The sequence below is a fragment of the Mesocricetus auratus genome, unplaced genomic scaffold, assembly GCF_017639785.1.
Source record: "Mesocricetus auratus isolate SY011 unplaced genomic scaffold, BCM_Maur_2.0 Super-Scaffold_100013, whole genome shotgun sequence".
Classification (NCBI taxonomy): Eukaryota; Metazoa; Chordata; class Mammalia; order Rodentia; family Cricetidae; genus Mesocricetus; species Mesocricetus auratus.
This window is the reverse complement of record NW_024429196.1, coordinates 70,410,042-70,437,889: the sequence shown is the minus strand read 5'-3', so window position 1 is coordinate 70,437,889 and position 27,848 is coordinate 70,410,042. Positions and strand designations below refer to the sequence as shown.

The following is a 27,848-nucleotide window of genomic DNA, read 5'->3' as shown; positions in this document are numbered from 1 at the left end:
GTTCCCTGTCTACTGCTAGGTTTTAAGGCAAAAGTCACAGGATTATATCAGTAGGTATGGGTTGGTTTCTGATTGGTTGGCATTTGGGAACAATTAGTATTTCTCAAAGTCATATTTTTCATGAAATACCTGTGTACCTATTATTCTCATTGGTCAGTGCTGAGAGGAAGCATTCTGTGGTTTCTATGACTTTGTCTTGTTACTTGCAGGTGGCCTGTTTTTCATGGATACCAATGGTTTTCAGAACTGTATCCTGGAGACTACAGGGGAGGTTTTCGTCTCCTCTGGAGGTTTTGTTTGTTTTGTTGTGTGTGTGTGTGTGTGTGTGTGTGTGTGTGTGTGTGTGTGTGTGTGTGTGAAACAGTTCCCAGGAACCAAGTGTCTGGGGGGCTGGGAGGCTGGGGGTTCAGTTTTGACCCTAGGCTCCTGAAGACCAGGGGATCTGGAGTTCCCTTGTGTCAGAGGCCTACATGTCTTTTCTGTAGCCTGTCATGGCTGCTAAAATGGGGCTGACTGAGGGTCTGGTCCCTTTATTTCTAAATTATTAGAAGTGAAACCTTTGAGTTTAGTTTACACCTTTCAGAGTGAATACATACTACATTTGTCTTTCTGGGTCTGGGTTACCTCACTCAAGATTTGTTTTTTCCTAGTTCTGTCCATTTGTCTGCAATTTTAAGATGCCATTGTTTCTTACAACTGAGTAGTACTTCATTACGTAAATGTACCACATTTTCTTTTTTCCAATTAATTTTTATTGGATAGTTTATTTAATTAAAAACTATCTTATTTTACATACCAATCCCACTTCCCTCTCTCTCCTGACCTCTCATTTACCCCACTAATCCCCCATACCACCCACCCTCATCCACTCAGGGAGGGTGAGGCCTCCCATGAGAAATCATCAAATTCTTATCACATCATTTGGGGCAGGACGTAGGCCTTCCCCCATGTATCTAGGCTGAGAGAATATCCCTCCATAGGGAATGGGCTCCCAAAACCCATTTGTGCACTAGGGATAAATACTGGATCTATTTCCATAGGCTCCATACTGACGCCCACGTTCAGGAGGCCTAGTTTGGTCTTACGTTGGTTCTCCAGTTGTCAGACTGGGGTCTGTGAGCTCCCACTTGCTCAGGTCAGCTTTTCCCCTTCATGGGCTTGACCCCTTTGCTCATCACTCCTCCCTCTCTACAACTGGATTCCAAGAGTTCAGCTTAGTGCTTAGCTGTGAATCTCTGCTTTTGCTTCCATCATACTGGATGAAGGTTCTATGATGGCATTTAAGGTAGTCATCAATCTCATTCTAGGGGAAGGGCATCTAAGGTCACCTCTCCATTATTGCTTAGATTCTTAGTTGGGTTCATCCTTATAGATCTCTGGAGATTTCCTTAGTGCCAGATTTCTTGTTAAGTCCATAATGGCTCCCTCTATTAAGGTATTTCTTTCCTTGCTCTCCTTCTCTGTTCTTCCCCCAATTCGACCTTCTTGATCCCACATGTCATTCTCCCCTCCTCTTTCTATCCCCCCCCCATGCTCCCAGTGTACTCAGGAGATCGTGTCCCTTTCCCCTTCTCAGGGGGTCCATGTGTGTCTCTCTTAGGATCTTCCTTGTTTTCTAGCTTCTCTGGGGTTGTGGATTGTAGGCTGGTTATCCTTTGCTCTATGTCTAATATCCACTTATGAATGAGTACATACCATATTTTTCTTTCTGGCTTACCTCACTCAGGATGGTTTCTTCTAATTCTACCCATTTGCCTGAAAATTTCATGATGTCATTTTTTAACTGCTGATTAATACTCCTTTGTGATTGAAGGACATCTAGGTTGTTTCCAAGTTCTGGCTATTATGAATAATGTTTCTATGAACATAGTTAAGCAAATGTCCTTGTGGTCTGAGTGTGATTCCTTTGGGTATATCCCCAAAAGTGGTATTGTAGGTTGATTCCTAATTTTCTGAGAAATTGACAACACTGATTTTCACAGAAGCTGTACAAGTTTGTACTTCCACCAGCATTGGAGGAGTGTTCCCCTTTCCCCACGTCCTCTCCAGCATAAGCTGTCACTGGTGTTTTTGATCTTAGTCATTCTGACAGGTGTAAGATGGTATCTCAGAAGTTGTTTTGATTTGCATCTCCCTGAGTTGACCACCTTTATAACTATGTGTATTAACCATCCTAACCAAACTTTTAGGCATGGTGGTCCATGTCTGTAGCCCTGGCACTGGGAAGCTAAAATAAGAGGATCACAGGTTCAGGGTTTGCCTAGTGTAGTGATTTAAAAGAAAATGCTCCCCCCCAAGAGAACTAGGAGGTGTGGCCTTGTTGGAGGAAGTGTGCCACTATGGGGGTGGACTTTGAGGTCTCTTTCAATAAAGCTTCCCTCAGTGTGACTGTCAAGTCGACTTCCTGTTGCCTGCAAAATACAGCACTCTCAGCTCCAGGAACGTGTCTGCCTACACATGACTGTGCTCCCTGTCATAATGATAATAAACTGAAATGTAAGTAAGACACCTTAATTAAATATTTTCCTTCGTAAGTGTTGCGTTGGTCATGGTGTCTCTTCACAGCAATAAAAACCTAACTTAGACACCTAGGCTATGTAATGAGATTCTATTTTAAAAAAAGAAGAAAAGAATTGTTCTCACAACACATATACACATAAATTCTTTGTACTATTACTCTGCCACGCTTAACTCCTGGCAAAGCCAGAAATAACCCATTTACCCATCAAATCACATCTATGCTGTTTTCAGAGTTTAGTGAATATACCATATTAGAATTATGTATGTATCATGTGGTAAAATGTATTGTAGGGGCTGGAGGAATGGTTCAGCAGTTAGAGTGATTGTTATTCTTGCAAACGACCCAGGTTTGTTTTCGAGAGCTCCTATGGTGGCTCATAACTATCTGTAATTCTAGTTCCCTGGTATCATATGCCCTCTTCTGATCTCTGAAGGTACCAGTCACACACATGGTGCACATACAGACCTGAAGCCAGACACTAACACAAAATATATGTCACTGCAGTATAATTATTCTATTATTAGTCTCTTAGTGTACTTAATCAATAAATTTAGCTTTATTATGGTTATTATATGTGTATAGAAAGCATTGTATATGTAAAATTTGAGATTATTTTGGTTTTAGGCATTCACTGGAAGCCTTGGAATGTATCCTTCATGCTCCTCATTCATGGAGGATACATCCCAAGACTTCCAGTGATTGTAAATTTTCTTTTTCCTAGAGCAAGTAAGCACAACTGGAATTATAAATTATATAAGGATATTCTTGGTATGCTTAAGTTTATAATAAATTGCAAACTTTTTCCAAGATGATCATACTATTTTGCAATGCCAATACTGTATGAGAGCGAATGATACTATTTAAGTGAATTAACTACAAACATAATTAGATTCATTTTTGCTCACTCATCACAAGCTAAAGGGTTTGGTATTTGCTTACTTGGTTAATATAAAATAGATAAATCTTGTCTCTTTATTTATAGGCCATACTGAAGAAACTGCTTCTTTTTTTTTATGTGTATTCTTTGGAGAGTAATTTATTTACTCAGAAATTTTTCTTCCTTTTTGTTTCTTTCTTTTTTTTTTTTTTTTTTTTTGGTTTTGATTTTTTGAGATAGAGTTTCTTTGTGTAGGTCTGGCCGTCCTGGAACTAGCTCTGTAGATCAAGCTGACCTCAGACTCACAGAGTTCTACCTGTCTCTGCTTCCTAAGTGCTGGGATTCAAGGCATGTGTCACCATCGCCCAGCAGACAAAGTAATTTTTAATTAACAATTGAACAACCCTATAACTTCCCTTCTGTGTTTCCACTATGCAGTGACTACTGTCATTCTACATTGTTTGTTTGATCTTTTTTTATAATTTATTCTTTTAAATTTCATTTTACATTCCAATCACAGTTCTCCCTCCAGCCCCTCCTCCTGCCCTCCTTTCACCTGGTAAGACTCCTAGCAATAGTGGAAAGGATGCCCCAACTGGCCTACCCCTGTAAGCAGATTGGTGAATACTCCAACTATCATAGAGCTTTCATCCAGTAATTGTTTGATTTTTTTAAACTACATCAAGTACCTCATAGAAGTGGAATTATGAAGTATTTGATGATTATTTTGAAAATTTAAGTGTGAGGGTGTGTATGTGTGTGTGTGTGTGTGCGCGTGTGTGTGTGTGTGTGTGTGTTTGTTGTGTGCAGGTATCCACAGAGGACAGAAGAAGCCATCGGATACCCTGAAACTGGACCTCTAGATAGTTGTGAACCACCAGATGTTGATGCTAGGAACTAAACTTGGGTCTTCTGAAAGAGCAGCAAATGTTCTTAACTACTGAACAATCTCTCCAAACCTGTTAAATAATTTCTTAATCTTTTTACATATGTTGGTGATCAAAATATCTGAAAATTGACCACTGGAAATTCGTTTGAACTGGCTCCTACAGTCATGTAATACTTTGTCATATTTTCAAACAGTTTTTTTGTAATTTGATATTAAAAGGTTTTCAGGAATTGTAATATATAAATCCCCTTCTGCTCTATCCGTGGATTAAGTTGTTTCTCTGAGGACTTTTAGTGGGGGCTAGATTTAGAGACCAAGATCTGACACATGATGGGTTCATTGCTATTGGAGTGTTTTGTTTCTTGGCCTTTTCAGGAAACATAACTAGAAAATTTGTGCTTATACTCAGACACACACATACACACACCCCAAATCATATGATTTTTATATACATATATGAATAAATGTATATATAGAGTTGTAAATTCAAACTAGTTCTTCTAGTTATATTCACTTCATCTTTATACTGCTTTTATACATGTTCCTGTTTGACATTTACATGTTCCTTCTTCCACATTGAGAATAGGCTCCTAATAATATCAGCCTTTGGTTTAATCTTACCTTTTTTTTTCCTAGTAAAAATGTGCAAGCCGAGCATGATGGTTCATGCCTTTAATCCCAGCACTTGGGAGGCAGAGGCAAGTGTATCTCTTGTGAGTTTGAGCCCAGCCTGGTCTACTAAGACAGTTCTAGGATAGCCATGGCTGTTTTACACACACACACACACACACACACACACACACAAAGCCCTGTCTCAAAAAGCAATAATAATAATAATAATAATTTGCTTGTAATGGATTGTTTTAGCTTCTTTTTAAAAATTATTGCCTTTAAAGTCTTCATCTGTAGTTTTGAAAGTTTTCTTGTGGATATAGAATTCTTAGTTGACAGCTTGAGCTTTTAGGATATTTTCTACTCCTCTCCCAAATACTTTAAAAATATTTATTTATATTAAGGATTTGACATGAAGTCTCTTGTATTTCTTCTCACTGTTCCATATTAATGAAACTGGTTTATAAATTGATTGTGGTAGTGGTTACTCAACTCTGTTCATTTGACACTACTTATAAAATAGCAAAGAAAAAAGTTTGGTATATCTGAACCTAAAATATGAATATTATAAGGATACTATGCACTGTGCATTGTTAGTCTAAGAATACAATAATGAGTAGTTTCTTGCTTCACAAAGCCTGGTGCCAACATCCTAGCTGTGCAGGACAAGAGACAGTAAGGAACACCTTGAGGTGGCATGAGAGATACAATGAATACTGATTTACTAACAGGGAGTCTAAGGGGGAAAAAAACTTACTAACACAGAGAGTTCATAAATAGCACTACTCAGGGTTGAGAATCCATTGTTGGTTAGGTAGACTGGCAACATTTATCCTCTCTATATAGTGTTGCTTCACCAAAGCCAAATGGTACTTATCTTTGTCTATAGTATACCTAGAATCATCTGGGGTCTGGTCCTTGATAGTCTAAACACGTGGCACCTCAGTCTGTCCTGTCTCCTCATTCAATGATGCTTATCCCGTCCAGTGTTTTCTGATTACTAATGGCAGCCTGCTGGACCAAGAGTACTTAGGCTTTTCCCAGTGCTCCTTTTTTATCATAAAGCCAGATTTTATTGGTTAGATGCCAGAAGTATTGGCATTATTAGCTAGCTTTTGCTGTTTGTATGACTAGCATTCCGTTACCAGCTAATTTAGCACACATGCAGAAAAGCAGTTTCTCTTTACAGATAATGCCACCTTGTCTAGTTCCTAGTGTACTTTGGAGAGGCTAACTTTAATTCTGGTCAGTGGGCCTCCACTGTTTCTTTAGCATAGAAGTGTGTTTCAGGGATAGGGTAGTTGATGCTGATGTTCCACTGTTTAAAGGGAGCGTGAATAAAGGTTATGAGTGAAATGATAAGATACGGTAATTGATAATGGAAATACCACCAAGAACTATGGGAGTATAAATACCTACAGTGGACTACATATAGGGTCTTGCTAGCCCAGAGCTCCTACTCTAATGTTGTCGTTGGCCTTTCTGGTATCCAGCCCCAGCCTGCTGGTGCCTAGGGTTCTCACTCAAGAACTTGTATAGGATAGAAACTGTGCCAGAAAGCGCATTGTTTTCCATTTGTCAAGTATGATTCCCTGGAGAATGTGGCATTTGAGTGGTTGAAAGTTGGATAGGTTCAAACATTTGTATAGGATATTCCAGACTAAGATAGTAGTTTCTTGCAGTTAGCATTAACAGTCACAGAACAAACACTTATACAAGTATAGGATTGAACATATAGAAGGGCACCAAGGACATTTTGAGTGTTAGTGTAGCACACATCAATAGAAAAAATAAGAAATAAACATTAAGTGAACCTATCATTTCATAATACTTATTAATCATAGCACTTTACTTTTACAGAGTAGAAGAAAAAAGAGATTTGCTCATGTTTTTTCGAAGTCTACATTTTTTTTGTGGAGTGGTATGAATATCGTAAGAATACATTTAAGCATTTTAAGGTAAAGTCTGAAGATTTTACTTATTTTTTTAAAGTCCTAAGATTTTACATTTAAATATTCTAGAAAATGAAGCTGGTGTTAATTTTGTTAATACACTCATATCATCCTCTCCCTTTCTCCCTCTCTCCCTCTCCCTCTCTCCCCCTCCCTCTCTCCCCCTCCCCTCCCTCCCTCCACCCCCCCCCTCTCTCTCTCCCCCTCTCTCCCTCCCCCCCCCTTGCTCTCGCTCTCGCTCTGGATGTTCTGGCACAATGTAGACCAGGCTGGTTAAAACTCAAAGATATCTGCCTGGCTCTGCCTCTTGAATGCTGGGATTAAAGGCATGCCATACACATTTGCTTTAAATTTCAAAGGATAGAGAATATTATCATTGGTTTAATAAATGAACAGTTATTTGTAATAAATGGGTAAGAAGCTTCTGTATTAATCAATTGATATTATGGAATTTTATTATATTGGCTATTCATTGTCGTCTAATTTACTTGAAAATTTTATTTTTGAAAATTCAGCCTTTCAGAGGTACATAAAATACAAGAATAAATGCTAGTAAGGAATATATAGTGCCAGCTGTAGTGGTGCATGCCTTTGATCCCCACACTCACAAGGCAGAAACAGGCAGTTTGGGATGAGTTTGAGGCCATCTTGGTCAATGTAGTGAGTTCCAGGCCAGCCAAGGCCATGTATACCATGTCACAAGCAACCTATTATACATTGTCACAAAGCAATATAGCTGTAACTTCTATGCTATACTGTTAAGTTGCTGGATTATTGTACATCTTGAGTATAAATATTGAGGCCTGATTTTTATAAAGTAATGGTTTTAAGTCTGATGGAAATACTTTAAAGACTACTTTTTAAAAAAAATGTTTATGGGCATAAGCAAAAGTTGTTTGGTGGTATTCTAATCCCTCAGGTCCTACTTCTTTCTATGGCATTGTCATTAACAGCTGTGAGCCACACAAAAACCTCTGGATGAATCAGCATAAATAATATTTCAAGGTTCTAGTCCTTCAGAAGCCTAACCGATGGCTACTATTGTAAAGAATAGTACTAATTCTATATTTGGGATTTGTTTCTTTTTATGATTATTAAATTCATTCTCTTCAATTGGATTAGTAAATCTGTCGGGCATAAGGCTTTCTCCAGAATGAAAGATGGACAGTTCCCATACTGCAGTCCCTCAAGGAATTTTCATGACCAGCTTAGAGAAGAAAGCATTCATTTGGAGGCTGGCTTACAGTTCAGAGGGTTGGTCCATTATCATCATGGCAGGGAGCATGGCTCCAGGCAAACAGTAATGGTGCTGGAGAAGGAGTTGTAAGCTCACATCTGGTGCCGGCCTTGAGGGAGACACTGGGCCTGCCATGGGCTCTTGAATGCTCGAGTGTCACCCCCACTGATGCTGCTCCTCCAAGAAGGCCATATTTTGTAATCCTTCTTAAAACAGTTTCACTTCCTTTCACTACATACTCTGATATATGAGCCAATGGGGTTATTTTTATTTGAACCACCACATATGTCTTTTGGTTTTTGTACACTTTTGCAGTATTTTTAAGGTATAAATAACTTTTAAAATATCTCATTTTCATCTTCAGTATATATATTAGTGTTTTGCTGCACATTTGTAAGTATACCATATGTGTGCATTGCCAGTAGAGTTCAGAAGGAAGTGGGTATTGGATTCCTTGGAACTGGAGTTGTTAGTGCTGGAACTAAATTTGGGTCCTTTGTAAGACCAATAGGTTCTCTTAACTTTTGAATCATATCACCAATCCTATTATGAGTTTTTATTTTTCATTTTATAGCTATTTCTTTAGTTATAATTGTCAAAAATGAAACACCTATGTAATAGAGTAGAATCAAGAATAATTTTACTTGTGTTATTTTCCTTGGTCCATTTTGGATCTCATTTTTTATTTTTCAATAAAAGTGTGTGTAACAAAGACATAAGCTACCAATGTTCAAATGACTCACTCAAGAATATACTAGTTATATATATTACACACACACACACACACACACACACACAGTACCCTTCTATTTGGGTAGATTTTACAATGTTTATTGTATATTTAATTCAAATGTGCTATTAGGTACTATAAAAGTGTAGAAGTAGGGCCGGGCGTTGGTGGCGCACGCCTTTAATCCCAGCACTTGGGAGGCAGAGGCAGGCGGATCTCTGTGAGTTCGAGGCCAGCCTGGTCTACCAAGCGAGTTCCAGGACAGGCTCCAAGACAATACCGGGACACTCTGTCTCGAAAAACCAAAAAAAAAAAAAAAAAAAAAGTGTAGAAATAGAACTGTGTTCAGTACTCTTGGTGAGCATTTGGTCACAGAGAAACTGAGACATGCACACAAAATGAATAAACTGGTAAACATTATTAGAGTAATAGTTGTAGTCTTACAGATCACAGATGCTTTAATGAAAGTTTATCTGAGGTCAGCCAAAACAGATGTGAGAGGGGTCAGTCTGCATTGCGACAAAACACCAAATGCTTGAGTATTCTAGGAAAAGCATGCAGATTCTAACTTGTACCTTATAATAGAAATGATATTGGTACTTTTATATATAAAAGATGGATATTTCTAAAACATTGATAGTTTTGTGTTCAACTCCAAAGTAATATGGGGACTATATTTGTGAGTGGGCTACATACCTTCTTCTGAAGTTAATTTGGGAACTTTAATCTGCATTGTTGAGTTGTCTCTATTAGACTGACGGTCAGGCTTTGTCTGTTACATGTGTCTGGAAATCATGGCTCTTGAGAAGTGGTGCTCATGGACTGGATTGTTGTTATTCAGTTTGTTTGGGTGAATGTGTGTACAGCTGAAGTTCTACATACAGTACAACAGAATGAACTTTGTTTACATTTCTTATTTTTGGACAAATTTATTGATTAAATCATTGTTATACTGTGAAAAGTTTACATTTATTTCATATTTGAGAATCTTTAGAGTGAAGGAACCATATATTCTCTAAGAAGTGGGTAGAATTTTGATTTTTTTTCTTACAAAGTTTTTTTAAAAGTAATTTTCTAAAGACCATCTATGTGTCCACAAAGCAAAAGAAAACAAAAAACAAAAAAACTGAACTTTTCTGGAACTAACTTGTGAACCAACCATGTTTCTAATCTAAATTTAAACTTAAAAATAAAAAAATTAATAATAAAAAACTGAACTTTTCTAAATTGGTTCTATAGCAAAGGGAAATTTTTACTTTATCTGAAAAAATTGCCTAGTTGTGGCTACCCTTTTTCTTAGGCTAAGTGAGAAATACAGTAAAATAGCTGCCTTAACAGGAAGAAAGTTTCTGCTTTTTAGAGAATGTGGATGAATCATGAAGTCAGTGGAAGGTCACTTGAACACTTGGCTTTTTACAGTTTTTTAGAACATCTGCCTTAAATGCTTTTGAGATACAGTAAATGTTAAGAAAGACAAACAGTTGAAAGTTTCCTGGAATTCTCTTACTTCATTAGTCATGGGAATGGTGTATCTCATGCGAGTGTTTGTATAAAAGCATGCTATTTAGATGGCAGTCTAGTGTAAACTACAAGGGGTTTTTAGTGCTGTTTAGTTTTACATCTTTTTGTTTTGAACTAAGAGATTCAATATGGATTATTTTATAGTTACATATGAGAATTTTTGACATACTTGTTTAAACATAAAATTCTATCATAGTGAGCTAAAATGATAATCTTAAACTAATGTTTATGTTCCTTGAGACGTTAGGTACATGTACTTTAGACTATAAACCTCATTGATGGTGTTTAAAAGTATGATCCTATAGGTAATCTTTTTAAGCAAATAAAACTATTTGGATGCTTTCCCAGAGCAATTGGATTGCCCTCCAGGCGAATCTCCTCAATACGGTCCCGAATGTAACGAGTGTCATTAGCCTTGCAGAATGTATCATCTGTAATTGAAGATATGCTGTTAAACTGAAAAATAAAAGAAAAAAATATTCAGAAATCTAAAATCATCCCTTTGTACATTATACAGTAGGATCACACAGTATATTTTGCCTAAAATGTGATCTTTTTAAAAATAATTTTTAAAAAATACTAGTTCACAGTAATCATACCCTCTCTTGCAACCTGAACATATTTTAAATTGTACAGTGTTGTTTTGGAATAACAGTCTAGTCATTATTACTCCAAGTTGCATCTATTCAGTCCTGTTTGGAATATAAGTAGAAACATGCAAGCTAGAAAAAGTATCCTATTCCAACTTGTTAACTCACAAATGGTACTATATGTTTAAAAAGGTGAAAAGGAATAAGTTGAGATTCTTGTGATGCTGAGATATTAACTTCTGCTCCTTTCATTTTTTCTTCACCTTTTCTATAAAACAAGTTAAAACGTCTCCAAAAGCACATATCCACCACTAATTGGAGAAAGAAGCATAAATCAGAAACTGGAGTTCACTATTTGGGGAAAGAAACATAAATCAGTGCTCTTCAAATCTGTGTTCAGAGTAACTAGGAGATACGTAACACCTGTGTCGGTCGCTGGCAGGTTATCCCGGTTGTTTAGCCTCCATTATTCTCTGTCTCTGTCCCTCCCCCTGCTTCTACCACACTACAGAAGGCTGGAGAGGAATCCTGGTCCTGGAAGCCAGCACAGATTTTAGCTTAAAGATATTGAACTTGGAATTTCTTGGATAATAGGAGTGTCTTTCACTGTTGATGATTTCCCTCTTTCAGAATTTTAAATTATAATAATGTGGTAACTCATAGTGATCACCGTAGAAAACTGAAATATAGAACAAGGCAAAACAAACACATGCTTTGTACTGTACCTGCAGTGGGAACAGTGTTGTCAGAGTGAATCGTGAACTTATAAGGTCTCTCTCCATAGACTTACAGGATCAGAATTGAATTTTAGACTACTTAGCTATTATTTCTACATAATGTGTAGAAAACACTACGCATTATGTGTTCCAGGTAGTGCAAAGATGCTCACCTCTCTTGAATTTGGCCTGTTAGAACAGACCACACAATTTCTACCACTGTGGTTATGGTTCCTGTGTTATGTCTCAGTTCTGCTTGGTTAGTTAATGTGCCTGTTGTTTTCTTCAGTGTCCTCATTGTGGTCACCATCAAGGAAATCCCCTCGTCTGGGGATGGCAAAACAAACAAACAAACACAAAATATCACAGGCATCCCAGCCTTTGTGATCATGCTCTATGGTTTTGCCTCCAACATGTACTCAGATCCAAGATTTCCAGTTATATAAACAGTGACAGTGACTGCCTGGAGCCCATCCCTTCCTCACTCCAGTCAGTTTCAGCTGAGAAATAAGGAGCTGAAGAATACTGTTAATAAAAATTTGAAAATGTAAATGCTCAGTGATAGAGCGAACACCTTTTCTGCTTTGTGTACGGCCTTGTGTTCAGTTCTCAGAATTAACCTAAAACCACAGCAGACTGACTAGGATAATCTTAAATATGGCTAAAGATATGTTCTGCTTAATAACAGATTTTATACTTAGACTGCTCTACTTAGTATACTCTGGATTGGACCTGCAATTCTTCTATAGACATTAAATGATCAAACTGCAAATGATTTTCTTGATGGTAATTAAAATGGCCCCATAATTAACTAAAGAACAGTTGTACCTGAAGGTGAATTACACGTAGACTTTCTGGTAAATTAGGAGGCACAGATTCCAGATCATTATGGTCCAAGTAGAGGAAAGAGAGCTTATTCAGTTTCTATAAAGAAAATTGTAAATGTCACTGAGGTCTATGCATTATTTACATTACTCAAATACTGTATACTTTAAAAACAATGTTGATGAAGGCACCTTTCAATAGCATCGATATTGGAGTGGCAGTTTGTTGTTTTGATTGTTACTGGTTTTGGGCCTCATACATAGTGTCTTTCTATTTTAAAACATTTGCTATCTAACAAAACTCTATTTCATGCTCCATATTTCTCTGACCATTCATCTCATCCCCTAATACTCAGCCCTTAATATTTGTCTAGGGAGCAGCTGTGTGTAAGATCAATGGTTGAACCCTTGAGGTTTTTGAGAGTACTGAGCTTTCCATGAAAGTTTTATGTATTTCTAGAACAATGGCTACTCCTAAGAGACAGTGCTTAGCAAGATGCCACTTTCCCAAAGCAATTTGTCAAACGTGTAATTTAAAATGACATGTATTTTCCCATGCGGGATTTATGATCAGTACCACTGTTGTATTGTTGTACTCTATGATTTCAGAATGTGATTTCTTTTTACATTACTCCTAATCTTTATATGCATCCTGTGCTAACATGTCACATTTTATTGGGGGGTGGGTTCTCATCATATATCTATCCTGAAACTTACCATCCTCCTTCTTCAGCTTCCCAAATGTTGGGATTACATCTACTATGAACCACTTGTTTATTCTTTCCTATGCTGTTATTTCAATCTTTAAAAAACTTGTGTGTGTGTGTGTGTGTGTGTGTGTGTGTGTGTGTGTGTGTTCATGTGCATAAGCCATAGTGCACATGTAGGAAGTTAGAGAACAACTCACAGCAGTTGTTTGACCTGGGAATCGAACTCAGATTACCAAGCTTGACAGCAAGCACCCTTACCTCCTGATCTCTCTCTATCCCTCAGTTCTTTTTTAAACATTCTACCTTTACACCATATGAACACCAACTACCTTTTATATGAATTATAGTATTTTGATTTTACTAGTGGTTGTTACCTCTCCCCCTTCCTCCCTCCCTCCCTCCCTCCCTCCCTCCCTCCCTCCCTCCCTCCCTCCTTTTTTTTTCTGAAATGGGCCTGGTTGTCCTACCTTACCCAGACTGGCTTTCACCTACTTGTCTTAAGCAATCCTGATACCTTACCTTTCCAAGTAGCTTTGACTACAAGGAGTTGCACTATGTCCTGCTCCAAACATTCTGTGACCTACTAGTTACTCAAAGTCACCTACGTAATTTCTGTAGATTACAAAATTAACTTTTGAAGAGTGTGTGTGTGTGCCCATGCATGTACATGCAGAGGTCAAAGGATTACTCTGGGGAGTCATTTCTCCCCCCAGCTTGTTGAGTCAGACTCTTCTTGTTTCTGCTCCTGTACCACATGAACTTCTATCAATTTGCTTGTCTCTTCTTCCCATCCCACCATGAAAGTTAAAGATTAGAGAAGTATGATATGGAACTTGTGTGTTTAGGCTTTGCAGGCTAGTACCTTTCCATGCTCAAGTATCTACCTAGCTCACAAGGTGTGTTTTTTATTTTGTTTTAGAAAGTGAGTCTGCTCTGGTTTGGTTTGGATTATATTTTGAGACATGGTCTTACAGTGTGGGCCAGATTGGCCTTAAACTTAAAGTCCTCCTGCCTTAGCCTCACATGTACTGGAATGATAGGTATGTACCTCTATGTCCATCTTTAAGTTTGCTTTGTAAACTCAGCAAAGACTCCTTAATTTCTGAATCCCTTATTTAAAAAACAAAATCACCAGCATTGCTTATGATATCAGTAAATCAATCTTTCAGGTATTTTTTAATAGTATAAGATCAGCTTTTTCCCCAAATGTCTTTGTATTTACATTTACAAATACTTCCTGAATCCAGTTCTAACCAACAGAAAAGTATGAAGCCTTCAGAATATTAAAAATGTAACTACCTAGGTCACCCTGACTCACAAAGGTTATATTGATTTGGCCTTCCTTTCAAGATTTTCTGGGTTAGTAGCATTATCTTACACTATAAAGGGTATAGATGAATGTGCAAAGGAAGCTTCCCTGCACCTTTTAATAGTTTGCTTCTTTAGATCATCCTGTCATGTTCTGAAAATGCCTAACCATACATATTATACATTATTATAATTAACATATATATATATAGTGTAACTATATCAGCTGTAAATTTTCAATAAATGTACCATAAGGACAGAAACAAAACTAACAAAATTCCGTAATATTGAAAGATTACCTTAAATATAAATAAAAATAAAATAATTTTAAAACAGAATGGTTGTGTGATTATATAAACTACCATAAATGATAATTTGATAAGTTTAGATCCTTCTATTAGGAATTCTCTTATGATGTTGCCTAAACTGGTCTTAAACTTTAGGCCCTATTGCCTGAGGCTCCTGGTTAGCTGCAATTTCAAGTGTGTGAGATCTTGTCTCTTTTTTGCTATTATTTATTTATTTTTTGTTATTGTTTTGTGGGTTTGTGTGTGTGTGTGTGTGTGTGTGTGTGTGTGTTTTCGAGACAGGGGTTCTCTGTGTTGTTTTGTTTTGTCTTGTTTTTTTTTTTACGAAACAGGGTTTCTCTGTATTGTTTTGGAGGCTATCAGTCCAGCCCAGCCTCGAACTCACAGAGATCCGCCTGCCTCTGCCTCCCGAGTGCTGGGATTAAAGGCGTGCGCCACCACCGCCCGGCCTAGTATTTACTTTTAAACATAAAAATATTCCTTTGTCATTAATAGAAGACACTATTTCTATGCCTTTGTATGATATATGGATGGTATACATGTTTTGTTTATTTGATTTTGTTTGGTGCTGGGGTTGAACTTAATGCCTCAAGCATGCCAAGCATTCTTTCTACCACTGTGTTAATGCTGCCAAATACACACACACACACACACACACACACACACACACACACACACACACACACAGCAACCCAATATTCTTTTTGTTCCCAGTTCTGAAAATACACTGCCTGGGTAAATGCCAGCTATAGCTCTCTTTGCTTCTTATTTTGCTGTGTAGCAATATACCTCAAAAGTAGTAGAGGAGGAGAATGGGAAAAAAAACAAGCACTAATTTAAAAATATTACCACTGGATTAATGAGATGCCTCATCTGTTAACTGCTGCCAAGCTTGGTGACCTGAGTGAGTTCCACATAATGGAACTTGATGACCAGGTGCCACATAGTGGAAGGAAAGAGCCAGCTTCCACAAGTTATCCTTGACCTCTACATGTATACCTGGTATGTGCCCACCCACAATAAATAAATATAATAAAAACTTAAAATATAATCACTGACGTTGTGTTCGGTCATGCTATGGAGTACTTACTTTGAATGTATTTGCTTTAATACTCTTGATTTTGTTGTGTTTAGCATTAAGTAGAGTAAGCTTTGGAGGAAGAACTGGAAGCCTCAGTAGTTGGTTTTCGGCAAGTGTAAGTTCTTCTAACAGAGACAGTTTTGAAAAAGTACTATCTTCTATGTCTTCTATCAAATTTCCCGTAAAATCAAGTCTTCTTAAGTTAGCTTGACAGAAATAAATATAAATAGAATGTTAAAATCTCATTATGTAGACCGGAGAAAAGTATTTAACAGATCACTCAAGGCCCTAAGTTTCTGTTCGGAGCCCAGCATAGTATTTGCAGTTTTAATAACTCGGTCAAGTTCATCTTGCAGTGTTGGTAATCTAACCTACAACCTGGTACTGGAATTCCAGCTGTTCTTTCATGAGGTGCTGGAGATTGAACCCGGGGCTTTATTCTACCACTGAGCTCCAGTCACAAACCCATAAGTAATCTTTTGTTGAACACTGAATGTTTCTGTGTCTAACAATGATACCTTTTCTTACTGTGGTCCTAGAATGTACGGTACAGAAGGAATCTTAAAGTTCATAGTCATTCGAACTGAATTCATTATACACAACCATATCAAAGGAATTTTTACTGCACATAGTAGGGAGAAACAGTGGTTAATTGGATTTCATCATGTAATTAAAAAAACATGCCAGCATGTTTTATTATAATTGTGGGTACATTGTATTAATTTATCTCTACCTTCTTACTTAACAACAACAAAGACAAAAATGTTCCCTGACTTGTTAACATGGTACAGACTGAGAGATTGAGACATATTCACTCATTCATTCGTCTTTCTCTCTCTCCCCTCAGCTGGGAGTGGCATAGGTGAGATACTTTAGGATATGGTTTCTTTTCGTTCATAGTAGCTTTTTCTAAAAAGTTGCTGCAATGCTGAACTACTGAATACAAAACCATTGCTTCTAGGAGAGTTCCAGAGGCAGGTGCTTATGGGATTCTGCTCACTCATTTTTTGACAACCATGCTCTCTCTGTATATATTGTTTGTTTGTTTAAAGACAACTTAATATACTCTTTTGATTCATGAATATTGGTATAACTCATACTTGTGTGACATTTATCTAACACTTGTATTTTCTGCATAGGCTCATCATTGCTGCCTGCATTTAGAAATACTAGATGGCACTTCAGTACTATATTGTTGCTGTTTCAACTAACAATTTCAATATAAAGCAAAAAAAGTGTGAAAAACAAGATGCTAGCTTTGCTGAATAAGACACTGCTACATTTTATGACAACTGAAAGTAGAACACTGCCTTGTTATACCTTAGCTAGAAATCTGTATTTTGAATAACTCAGTTTTGTTGTTGTTGTAGTTCTGTGAATTTCTGCTCGTAATCATGAATGCACTGGAAATTGAACCTGTGACTTCATTTGTGTTAGGCAGGTGCTCTAGCACTGAACTACATATCCAGAGAAGTGAATTTGCCAATATGGGATCTACAAAATATAAAGAGAACCGACTGGCCTTCAGTCTGCATCTTAGACTTATTAGTGACAGCATGAATCCAGTTAGGCTTAATCTCATAAATGTAGAATTGAAAAAGCTGGATATGTGTTACAGAAAGCAGTTGCCTGTTTTTGCTGGGGGCAGGGGCAAATCTTGGACTTAATTGCTGTACTCCAATAAATAAGTAAATAAAATGTAGTAAAGCCAGTGTGGTTCTTGGTTGTGGTTTTCTTCAGGAACACTTGATGACCTAGGAATCTAGGAAACTGGCAAGGAATGAGTAATCTTGGACTGGGACTTGGTGTTGCAGAAAAGGGAATTAGTAGTATGCTGACCACAACACCTTAGTTCAGTTAAAGTTTGTTAGAAAGCCCAAAAGCTGATTGGCAAAGAGTTAAAGACCACTGTTTTAGAACTGTTTCTATTGAATCATCTAAGAAGTGCAGTTGCTTTTCATGGTAATGAATACAGTTTGGGACTAGTATTTTTAAAAGTTGTTCTGCAGATGTTTTAAAGATTTTTAACTATGTGTACGTGTGCTTGTCTGTGTGCATGTGTGAGTAAGGTGCCTATGGAGTCCAGACAATGGTATCAGATCCCCTGGAGCTGGAGAGTTCTGGGCATCAAATTGAAAGAGCAGCAAACACTCTTAAGCACTGAGCCATTTCTCCAGCATCATCTCCAGATAGATTAATAGGTAGCAAGTGAAAACTATGTAGAAATTTGTAGTTTAAACTTACGCATATCTGCAAAATCTTTGGCGGTCAGCTTTTTAATTTTGTTGAATCGTGCATAAAGATAAGCTGATTCCTTTGGCAATGGTGGCACAGCATCAATGTCAACTTCTTCACAGTAGACAGAGCCACTTAAACAGACACACAACAGGCATGTGGGCATTTCTAAATTAGGAGACAGAACAGTAGGCATAAACTAATTTGAAAATATTCGTCGTCTGATGATAAAATTATTGTTATAATGAATGCTGTGATTTGAAAAGGTATTTTACAGAACATTGGTATATCAGGAAAGATAGTTGTGGCAACCGACAACCTGTATTGTACTTAATAATTCATCACAATTTTATTTAAAGTCTATAATCAACATTATCACTTTATTTATTCCTATTATATGTGTGTGTAAATTTGTGGGTGCATGCATATCACAGTAGGTTCATGGAGCTCAGAGGACAACCTTCAGGAGATAGTTCTCTCCTTCTACCATGTGGTTTGAACTCAGGTTGCCCGGCTTGGCAGTAACAGGTGCCTTTACCTACTGAGCCATCTGGCTGACCCCTCTTTTTATTTTCTGATTTTGCTGTGGTTGTGTAATTGCTAACCTTATGGAAGACTACATTTCCTCATTTGAATGTAAATAAATAAAAAGAATCTACAGTGTAGAATTTAAGGATTGATTTAACAAGTTTGACATGTTGAAAACATTTTTCAAATAGATGAATAGATGACAGTAAATAACTTTAGAAATCCCAAGTGAGCCAGGCTGTGGTGGCACACCTTTAATTCCAGCACTTGAGAGGCAGAGACAGGCAATCTCCGTGAGTTTGAAGCCAGCCTGGTCTACAAAGTGAGTTCCAGGATTGCCAGGGCTACACAGAGAAACCCTGTCTTGGGAAAAAAAAAATCCCAAGTAAAAGGAACAAGCCATTAACTTGAGTGTTATGATCCCTACCTCCAAATCTCATTTGGAGTGTGTTCACTTGGGCTCTTATTTAGATGCCTAGAATACTTCCACTCTCCACTCCTCTTCTCCCTCCTTACTCCCCCACCCCCATCCCTTTATCTTTTATTGTTTGAAAAGTGCAGAGCTTTCTCTCTGGGGTTGACAGTAATGGGTGCATGGATCTAGCTAACCTTGGACTGAAAACATGACTTAAAATAAATCTTTTCTCTCTGGTATTTGTCCTAGTGATGTAAAAGCTAAGAGTCTTTTTAATTCTAGCCATTCAGATAATATATATTGTGTGCTCTCTTAATTGTTGCAATTTGCATTTTCCTAGCGATTATGTGATTTCCACAAGGTGTCTATTGTACGTTTTTCCCTTTTTGTATTAGGTTTTTATTATTATTGAATTGTAAACATATATTCTAGCTGTAACTTATTTCTAAGATTGACAGTTTAAGTGTTTTTGCCCAGTTGTAACTTGTCTGTTTTCTTGCCAGTATCTTGGAAGTAGGAATGTTTAAAATTTTAGTCAATAATTTATGCCTCTATAGTTTATGTATTTCTGTTGTATTTAAGAAATATTTGCTAACCACTCTAATAGTCAGCTTTCTTTGCTATGACAAAATGCCTGAGATAATCAAATTTAAAAGTGGGAACTTTTTGGCTCAGTTTAAGAGGTTTTAGACCATGATCAGTTGGCTTCATTGACACTGGTTCATAATAAATAAATAAATGTAAATCTAGAAATTTCCATTATCAGCTTCCTGGGTCCAGCCTCAGCTTGGGTTCAGGTCCTTGAGGCAGGGAAAGGGTGTCAGGGTAAGGAAAACTTCTGCCCACCAAGTGGATTGCACTCGAGTGGCTTGAGCTGTCTTTATACTTAAACAGAGTTTTTCTTACTAAGGTTACATGAACAGCTTTATTATTGGCTCCTATTTTTGATTTTTAAGAAATACATCATACAGGAATACACCATAATCATGAAAGTCCTCATTGTCCCCCTTTATTCATCCCCAAACAAATACACCTTTCCAACCTTTTTATAGCCTTACTCTAGACAGAGAGTTCAGCATTTTAACTAAATATTGAGCCAGACACATCCTGCCCTTACAGTACTTATGTCAGCTGGCAGCTACTTGTGGTTACAGAGTTTAAAAGTAATAGACATGGGCACAACGCTTTAAGGACAACAGTATTCAAACCCAGACAATTCATTCATGTCTGCAAGATATGTATTTATACAGCTCCCTTTTCTACAAGAGGGTCCCATGTCACAATCTCTCTATAAAAGGCAGACTTCAACAAAACACTGTTTTCCCATCTCATTATACCATACTTCTTCTTCTAATATAAGCTCCTGTGTATGGCATGGATCTATCTGTCCCCACATTTTGCATTGTATTTTTTCCTCTTGGAGGATATCAGATCCTACCAGTGATTCCATGCTTGGTTTCCAGGGAACTTACTCTCAAGAGTTGGCACTATGTGTATTCCTGACAGTTTTTTTTTTTGCCCTATTCTGTGTGTGTATGCATGCCTTATTCTCCTTTCCAGAACTGTGAAACATGGCTAATGTTCCAAGTATTGTTTTCTATTATTACCTGTCTCTATTGAGTCAGAAAAGTTCCCAGGATTAAGAGTTGTATTTAGTGTTTCTAGATATGAAATTTGAGAAGCATTAATCCCCTTTTGAATATTAGGGGTAAATACTCAAGACAGAACATGATTTCCAGGGAAAATTACTTCTATTGCATGTGTAACTGACAAAGTAAAACTAAAAACCATCCAAAGAATTAACAATATGAAGAAAGACCAAAGAGCCTGTAAGCTCCATGAATTTTGCAAATTCCTATGCTGTCCCATGGACTACTGGTCCTTGCCAAGTAAGAGTCCATTAGGTGCCTTACCCCCAAGGAAACCCATTGGACAGGTAGTTATATGCTGGCCCAAGACCAGACGGCAGGGCTCCCAACAATGAGCTGGGACCAAACCTTAAATACATGAGTTTTTAGGAAGACGTTTAAGATTGAAAACTTAGCAGTCATTACAGTGTTATCCTTTGTTTGTTCTAGAACTTATTAAAAGAAATCTGAAATTTTTGACAAGGTTTCTCTGTATTGCTTTGGAGCCTGTTCTGGCACTCACTCTGTAGCCCAGGTTGGCCTCAAACTCAGAGATCCACCTGCCTCTGCCTCCCGAGTGCTGGGATTAAAGGTGTGCACCACCATCGCCTGATCTGACTTAACTTTTTAAATATTCATTTTATTTTATGTGTATGAATGCTTTACTTGTATACATGTACGTGTACCACATGTGTGCTTGGTGTCTAAAAAGTTGGAAGAGGACTTCAGACCTTTGGGCTGAAATTACCGATGTTTGCAAGCCACCGTGTGGGCATTAGCAGTTGAACCTAGGTCCTCTGGAAGAGCAACTTGAACTCTTAACCACTGAGCCGCCTTTCCAGGCCCTTGAGTTAACTTTTAAATATGATATCAGGGATAGGCAAGATTCTTTATTCTGTTGGTGCTTTCAATATGGCCTTTGGAAAAATTAACACACTGTCAGCAACCACTTGGCCATATAATAAAGGCCTGGTTCTATACTCAGATATGTTCTTTTAATTTTGTCGTTACATTTATTTATTTGGGGGGGGCGTGTGCCATGATATGCTTACAGAGGTCAGAGAACAACTAGGAGGAATTTCATGCACTAGTATCCTCAACTTGTTAAACATGATACGATCTGACACTGTTTAGTGTTTCCACAGCTATTTTTCATTTTTCCTTAAAACATCTATAAGTATTTTAGAATCCATTTTCCTAGCATTATCTAAATTTGGTAATTTTAGTGGAATTGTCTATATTTTCTGAATTTAGAGATTAATGACGCTGGGCGGTGATGGCGCACGCTTTTAATCCCAGCACTCGGGAGGCAGAGGCAGGCAGATCTCTGTGAGTTCGAGGCCAGCCTGGTCTACAGAGCAATGTCCAGGACAGCCTGCAAAATAATACAGAGAAACCCTGTCTCAAAAAACCAAAAAAAAAAAATTTAGAGATTAATGATGTCTTCATAATATTGAGTCATCCTGGGCAAGACAAGCATGTCTTCCCAATTATTCAAGTCTATTTTTACTAAAATAATTGCCAGATTTTTAGGATGTATTTTCTGTTCTGGTTCATTTTAATTTTACTGTAGCAAATATAGGAATTGCATTGGTAGTTTTTTTTTCATGGTTTCATGTGAAACCAGGTTATGTTACTTAACAAGAATAAATCAAATATAAGACCTATGAAGTATGGCTTGTAGTTTGTTATTTTACAGTAATTTTCCTGTTATTTCAATTGAAACAGACATTGTAGTTACATAGAGTCATGTTCTTTCTTTGTTGTGTTTTTCTTGTTTGCTTGCTGCTTTTTAAAATACAATTCTTTGAATTTAGGGGCTCATACAAACACCCTACCAGCCCATCCCCAGCTTCTGTGAGTTTTTTTAAAACAATAATTAATTGCATTATATTGGATATAAGTCTTTTGGTTGTATTTGAAAACTAATCTTTGATTCTTTCGTGAATCGATTTGTTTTTGAGACAAAGCCTGATGTGTAGTCTTTGCTAGCCTGAAACTTGCTGTGTAATCAGGATGATTTAGAACTCATTGAGATCTGTCTGCCTTTACCTCCCAGGTGCTGGGATTAATAAAGGTGTACGTCACCATGCCAGGCTTTTGAATTGATTTTTTTAAATAGGGACAGAAACATGTTTTCTAAAGGATAGGTTTAGACAAAGTACTGGATGTTCTTGAATGTTCTAGTCCACAGTTTTCACTGACAGTGTAAAATGGTAGGTGATGAGCACTTCCTGTATAACTATAATGACTTTACCATTGAAGATGGAATTTCAGTTTATATATCTTGAGACAACTTTTGATTACTATAAGGAATAACATTTCTTTGTAAGTATTTTTAAAAGAAACTTTTCAAAAATACTAAATGATTGTTCATACTCACCATCATTTTCTTTCTTGGTGGGTAATGATGGTACAACCTCATCTTTTTGTAACTGAAGACTTTTCTCATCAGGAATTACCATAGTCTCCTTTTCCTATTTTACAAAGTTAGAAGTTTGTTATCAGGTGTAATAAGACAAGAGTCTGATTGTAAACTGGAAGGATCACAAACATTTTTTCATAGTCACAGTTAGAGGTATTTCATCAAGATTTTCTTTTATGTGTGCATTGTGTATATATAAGTATGTGTATATATGTATTTCGGTCGTGTGTGTGTGTGTGTGAGAGAGAGAGAGAGAGAGAGAGAGAGAGAGAGAGAGAGAGAGAGAGAGAGAGAGAGAGAGAGAGAGAGAGAGAGAGATTAGACAAGGACAACTTGTGCAAGTCAGTTCTCTCCACCATGTGAGCCCAGGGGTTCTATGGCTGCAAGAGTTTACTAAAGTTCCAAACTATCTCAGCACTATGTTAAGATTTTATACATGATTCCATTTCATTATTCATTAAATCATGCTGTAAATATTTGAGGTAGGATATGCATTCCTGAGTAAAAGAATCAGCTTAATTTTTTTTCTTTTCACTGGCTGAACTCAGTATTTGATAAATATTTAATATATTGAATTTCTAAATGTTAGCTTAGGAAATAATTCCCTGACTGGGAATGAAAGTTTTTCTAATGTGCATCTATTCCTTATTGTTCTTTATATTTCCTTTTATCAATGTCTATCCTCTGAACACAACAGTACAGCTATGGAATGTAAAGTACTAAGTACATTCTTTCATGACCTGGATGCCTTCCTGCCTTGGCCTTGGGATGGGTCCCTTTATTCTAGCCTCTTCACCTGATCATTGGTGTAGGCTTGTTAACACTATATAACTGCAGATTGTCATTTTACCTCTGTCCTCTTTTCAGAGAATGTGTTTTCTGCTAGTAGACTATAATTTATTATATGGGGTACTGTTTACTCTACCTCCCCCACCCCTGCTCCATGCTATCTGAGTGGACTTCTGACCTTGCCCTTAGCCCTCATCATGTTCCCATCTGTGTGCTGCCTGAATATCACTCTCCCACACTGAGATCTCCATTTCACACAAATGTTGGGCCACACATTTATATTGGTGGAAAACTGCTTAAAGCTCCGTGTAGTTAAGCAGAAAGCATTAAGGTTCAAGGAATTTTGAAAGTATCCTGCAGTTGGTTGATAGACTCAGGTCATTCCAGTAAGACAATAGATTATAAACTTTTTGTTTTGTTTATTTGTTTTTTTGAATTTGAAGCTGTTGTTAGAGATACATGTCGATTTTGTCTTAACTATAGGTAGAAAAAATACGAGCATTTTAACTCATTCCTTTAGAAAAAAGAAACTGTGGCTAGCATTTGCTCATTATGAATTAAGAGGGGAAAAAGCGTTTGGACTGATTAGTCTTAACATCTTCACTATCTGATTTGTAGTAAAAAGAATTTTTAAAGTAATGAATATTATTATGTATCTGACTCTAATTTTCCAGTGTGTGTGTGCATCACATAGTGGGCAGCATATAGTTTTATGCTATATTAATTTTCTCCTTCCCCCAGTACTTCTGTATGCCCCCCCCAAAAAAAACACAAGTAATAGCTTTGCTCTGAAGGTTTGATGTGAGTGATTGTGGTATAAAAGCCATAACTCAGTAACATTTCATTACAGATCTTTGGTGTAAATTGGTAAAATCTAAACTGTTAAATGTGATTAAAAATGAATCCCCATAATAAGTAGTTTTTCATTTCTTGGTACTCTATCCAGTTGGCATGCATAACCAATAAGTATTCTTGTATTTTTTTCCTTGAACTGTATTTTTCTGAATTCTGTAAACATAAGCTGATAATTTATCTTCTCTTAATTTATCTGTGAGGCAATATAACATGCAACTATAGGATATTATGTAGCATTACTTAACATAAATTGCAGCTATCAGAGATCTTAAAGTCTAACGCCTTCAATTTTAATTTCTCTGAGTACTTTTTGTTTACCATTGGTACTATTTATTAATTCAGAAATCATGCATATTTGAAAAATCTTAAAATGCCTTTCCCCTTCTTACCTTATCAAACATTGAAATTAAGGGGAAAACATGCATTTAAATGGGTATCATTTCAGAATATAAATTTAAAGTAGAAATAAAATACCTTCATATTTTTCCCATGCAGATATTTATCTTCATAGTCCTGGCTAAATTTGGTTTCTTCAAAGTTGTCTGTTCCATACTCATAGGTAATGTGTGAGTCCAGCAGAGTTTGTGGTGCTGTCTGTGTCAGAGGCACGAACAGTAGCAGGAGAAGTGTAGAATGCACAGTCTTCATTTCAGCAAACTCAAGGTGACTGAAGTCAGTAAACTAGTGACCTGATGAGTGTGGAACAAAACTCTTTCCCCCTGGAAATAAGAATGCAGACTATCGAAGCAATATTTAAGACTTGGAGGATATTTTGGCTCGGTGTATGCAGTAAGGGCTAGAGAACAACTATTTAACCCTTAGTGGTCCTCAATTAGATACTAGCAGTTTTTTATGTACCAGTGAAGATTCTGAAAACATCAGAAAGTAGTTTTATTTCTTAACCTATGAAAAATTTAAGAACTGTTGCTAAGTTTACTAACAGTTGGATGCCTTGAATAGGGGTACATGTATGCAATCAAAGTATTCTTGGGTTACCTGTAGTATAAATGGTTAACACAAGATCCATGATCCTGTGTCATGTGGACTTAAAAATATCATATTTCAACGTTGCAGCGTTGAAGGAACTCTTGATTCATATGGATATTAAAAAAAGCAGTTCTTAGAAAAGGATTAAAACTTAAACCTTAAGTTTAACTTCATAAAAATAGACAGTGGCACTTTTAGGTGATGTATAATATAGGAAAAAACATTAAATTTCTCTAGTTTTATAAATTTAACAGGTTATCACTAGTTTTAGTTAATAATCTTGCCTTTTTAAGCTTTAACTATGAAAAGTACAATACTACCACTGCAGACTAGGGTAATTTAAAACTTTAAGGGAGGAACTTTGAAGAATGTACTGGAAAGATTTTTTGAGGCTCACCAGTGAATTTTAACTGCTGAGTACACATTTCAGACAATTTTAAAACTGCAGTCAAAATCACTTAGAGATGCTGATGCTGCAATATAGGTGCCAGCTTGTCAAATATCCAGTGGTTAAATTTCAAAATAAAATGGGTTTGTAACTTTTACTGCTTCTAGTTCTTACCTATCCATATTAAAGTTATAAAACGATACACGAAAGTATTGTTGAAAATTAATTGTTCAGAGAAAATGAAACTTACACTACAGATGACTTTACATTTATTAAGACATTCAGAATCACTCTTTAGCACACAGTAATTAAACTAATGTTTGAAAAACAAGCCTACCGTAGTCGCTGTTTGAAGTCCTGTGTGGCTTTCCTCAATAGGTGTTCATGTTTGTGCATTAGTCCCAAGTGGGAGGGTGAAGGAGCAAAGCTGTGGAATGGTTTCAAACTGCTCAATGAAGTTTCAGGGCCCAACAGCTTAACTTCCATGTGGTGGATATCTTTGCCAGCATTCCTTCTCGGGGTGAAATGCAGGGTGTTGCATGGGACAGTGTGCTGAAGATGTTTGGAACTGCGGCACCAGAGCTGCTGCAGAACACTGGAGTCTGGATCTCTTTTACTTTGTATGTGAAACACTAATCTTTTAGTGAATATTAGTGTATAAAAACGACATATTTTTAAAATCATGCTTTTTATTTTTGTACTTTTCTGGTGTATAAAATACTTTTTAAAAATGAAATGGAAACAAATCAAACATAGTCTTCATCGTTAATTTAATGAGAATTTAGAATTTTGTTCCCACACTATAACTAATACATTAGAAATTTAATGTAAAGTTTGTTTTAACCCAATAGTTTGAAAGTTTTGTCCTTTAGTGAGACAGGGTTACTCTGTATTGTTTTGGAGGCTGTCAGTCCAGCCCGGCGAACTCACAGAGATCCGCCTGCCTCTGCCTCCCAAGTGCTGGGATTAAAGGCGTGCGCCACCACCGCCTGGCTCAAGTTTTTAATTCTTTTATTTTAGTTCATAAGAGTGGGTAAATAGCCAGACATAGTGTTGTACACCTTTAATACCAGTATTTGTGAGGCAGAGGCAGGTTGGATATCTGTGAGTTTGAGGCTAGTAGAGTCTACACAGTGAGTAGTAAGTACCCTGTGTTCTGTACCGAGGTGCACATTCCAGGACAGTCAGAGTTACATAGTAAGACCCTTCTTGAAAACAAACAAAAAAGAGTGTGAAACAGTTTGGTTTTTGTTTGTTTGTTTTGGTTTTTCGATACAGGGTTTCTCTGTGGCTTTTGGAGGCTGTCCTGGAACTAGCTCTTGTAGACCAGGCTGGTCTCAAACTCAGAGATCCCCCTGCCTCTGCCTCCCAAGTGCTGGGATTAAAGGCATGCACCACCACAGCCCGGCCCGTGAAAACAGTTTTTAAAAAGAAGTTTGATTTTATAATTTTGTAATAGCAAAAATATTTACTAATGAAACTTTATATTAAGTTTGATTTTGAAAAACTAAACCAGGGTCTCAGTGCTGTAACACAATTAATGAAATCCCAGGGACAGATATTGGGGTCCAAGCTTTAAGTTGAAGATCAAAAAGCAAAGCAGCCAAGCCCTAGATTTCTCACCTCTACCAATGCTCAGACTGAGCGGGCGACATGTCCTCTGCATCTCCAAACTGCTCTGCTCTCCTCAGACTGCAGTCTTAGACTGCTGCCTCTCCTCAA

The 27,848-nt window shown here is 37.1% G+C and overlaps 2 protein-coding genes across 2 annotated transcripts in view; one reads left to right on the top strand and one right to left on the bottom strand.

The window, feature by feature from the left end:
- The window catches only part of LOC106020806 (centromere protein P), a 193,318-nt gene that overhangs the window by 24,508 nt on the left and 140,962 nt on the right, over positions 1 to 27,848 (top strand). Inside the window, 2 exon segments of the mRNA XM_040755956.1 lie at positions 6,760 to 6,805; positions 6,807 to 6,857. Of these exon segments, the coding sequence (XP_040611890.1) occupies positions 6,760 to 6,805; positions 6,807 to 6,857 (97 nt within the window).
- Ogn (osteoglycin) lies at positions 9,239 to 26,618 on the bottom strand. The gene is made up of 7 exons (XM_040755955.1): positions 26,464 to 26,618; positions 25,226 to 25,470; positions 23,066 to 23,159; positions 18,121 to 18,279; positions 15,886 to 16,082; positions 12,474 to 12,569; positions 9,239 to 10,795 (listed from the first exon to the last, which is right to left on the bottom strand). The coding sequence occupies exons 2-7, from the start codon at positions 25,397 to 25,399 to the stop codon at positions 10,625 to 10,627; spliced, it is 891 nt and encodes a 296-aa protein (XP_040611889.1). The 5' UTR covers positions 25,400 to 25,470; positions 26,464 to 26,618; the 3' UTR covers positions 9,239 to 10,624.

Excerpts from the sequence above, each read along its gene's own strand:
- Ogn (XM_040755955.1), bottom strand. The coding sequence starts at position 25,399 with ATGAAGACTGTGCATTCTACACTTCTCCTGCTACTGTTCGTGCCTCTG. Across the intron at positions 18,280-23,065 it reads CACCAAGAAAGAAAATGATG|AAATGCCCACATGCCTGTTG; the intron begins GTGAGTATGAAC and ends CTCCTAATTTAG. Across the intron at positions 12,570-15,885 it reads TTAAAGCAAATACATTCAAA|AAACTGAATAAGCTCTCTTT; the intron begins GTAAGTACTCCA and ends TTTTCTTTATAG.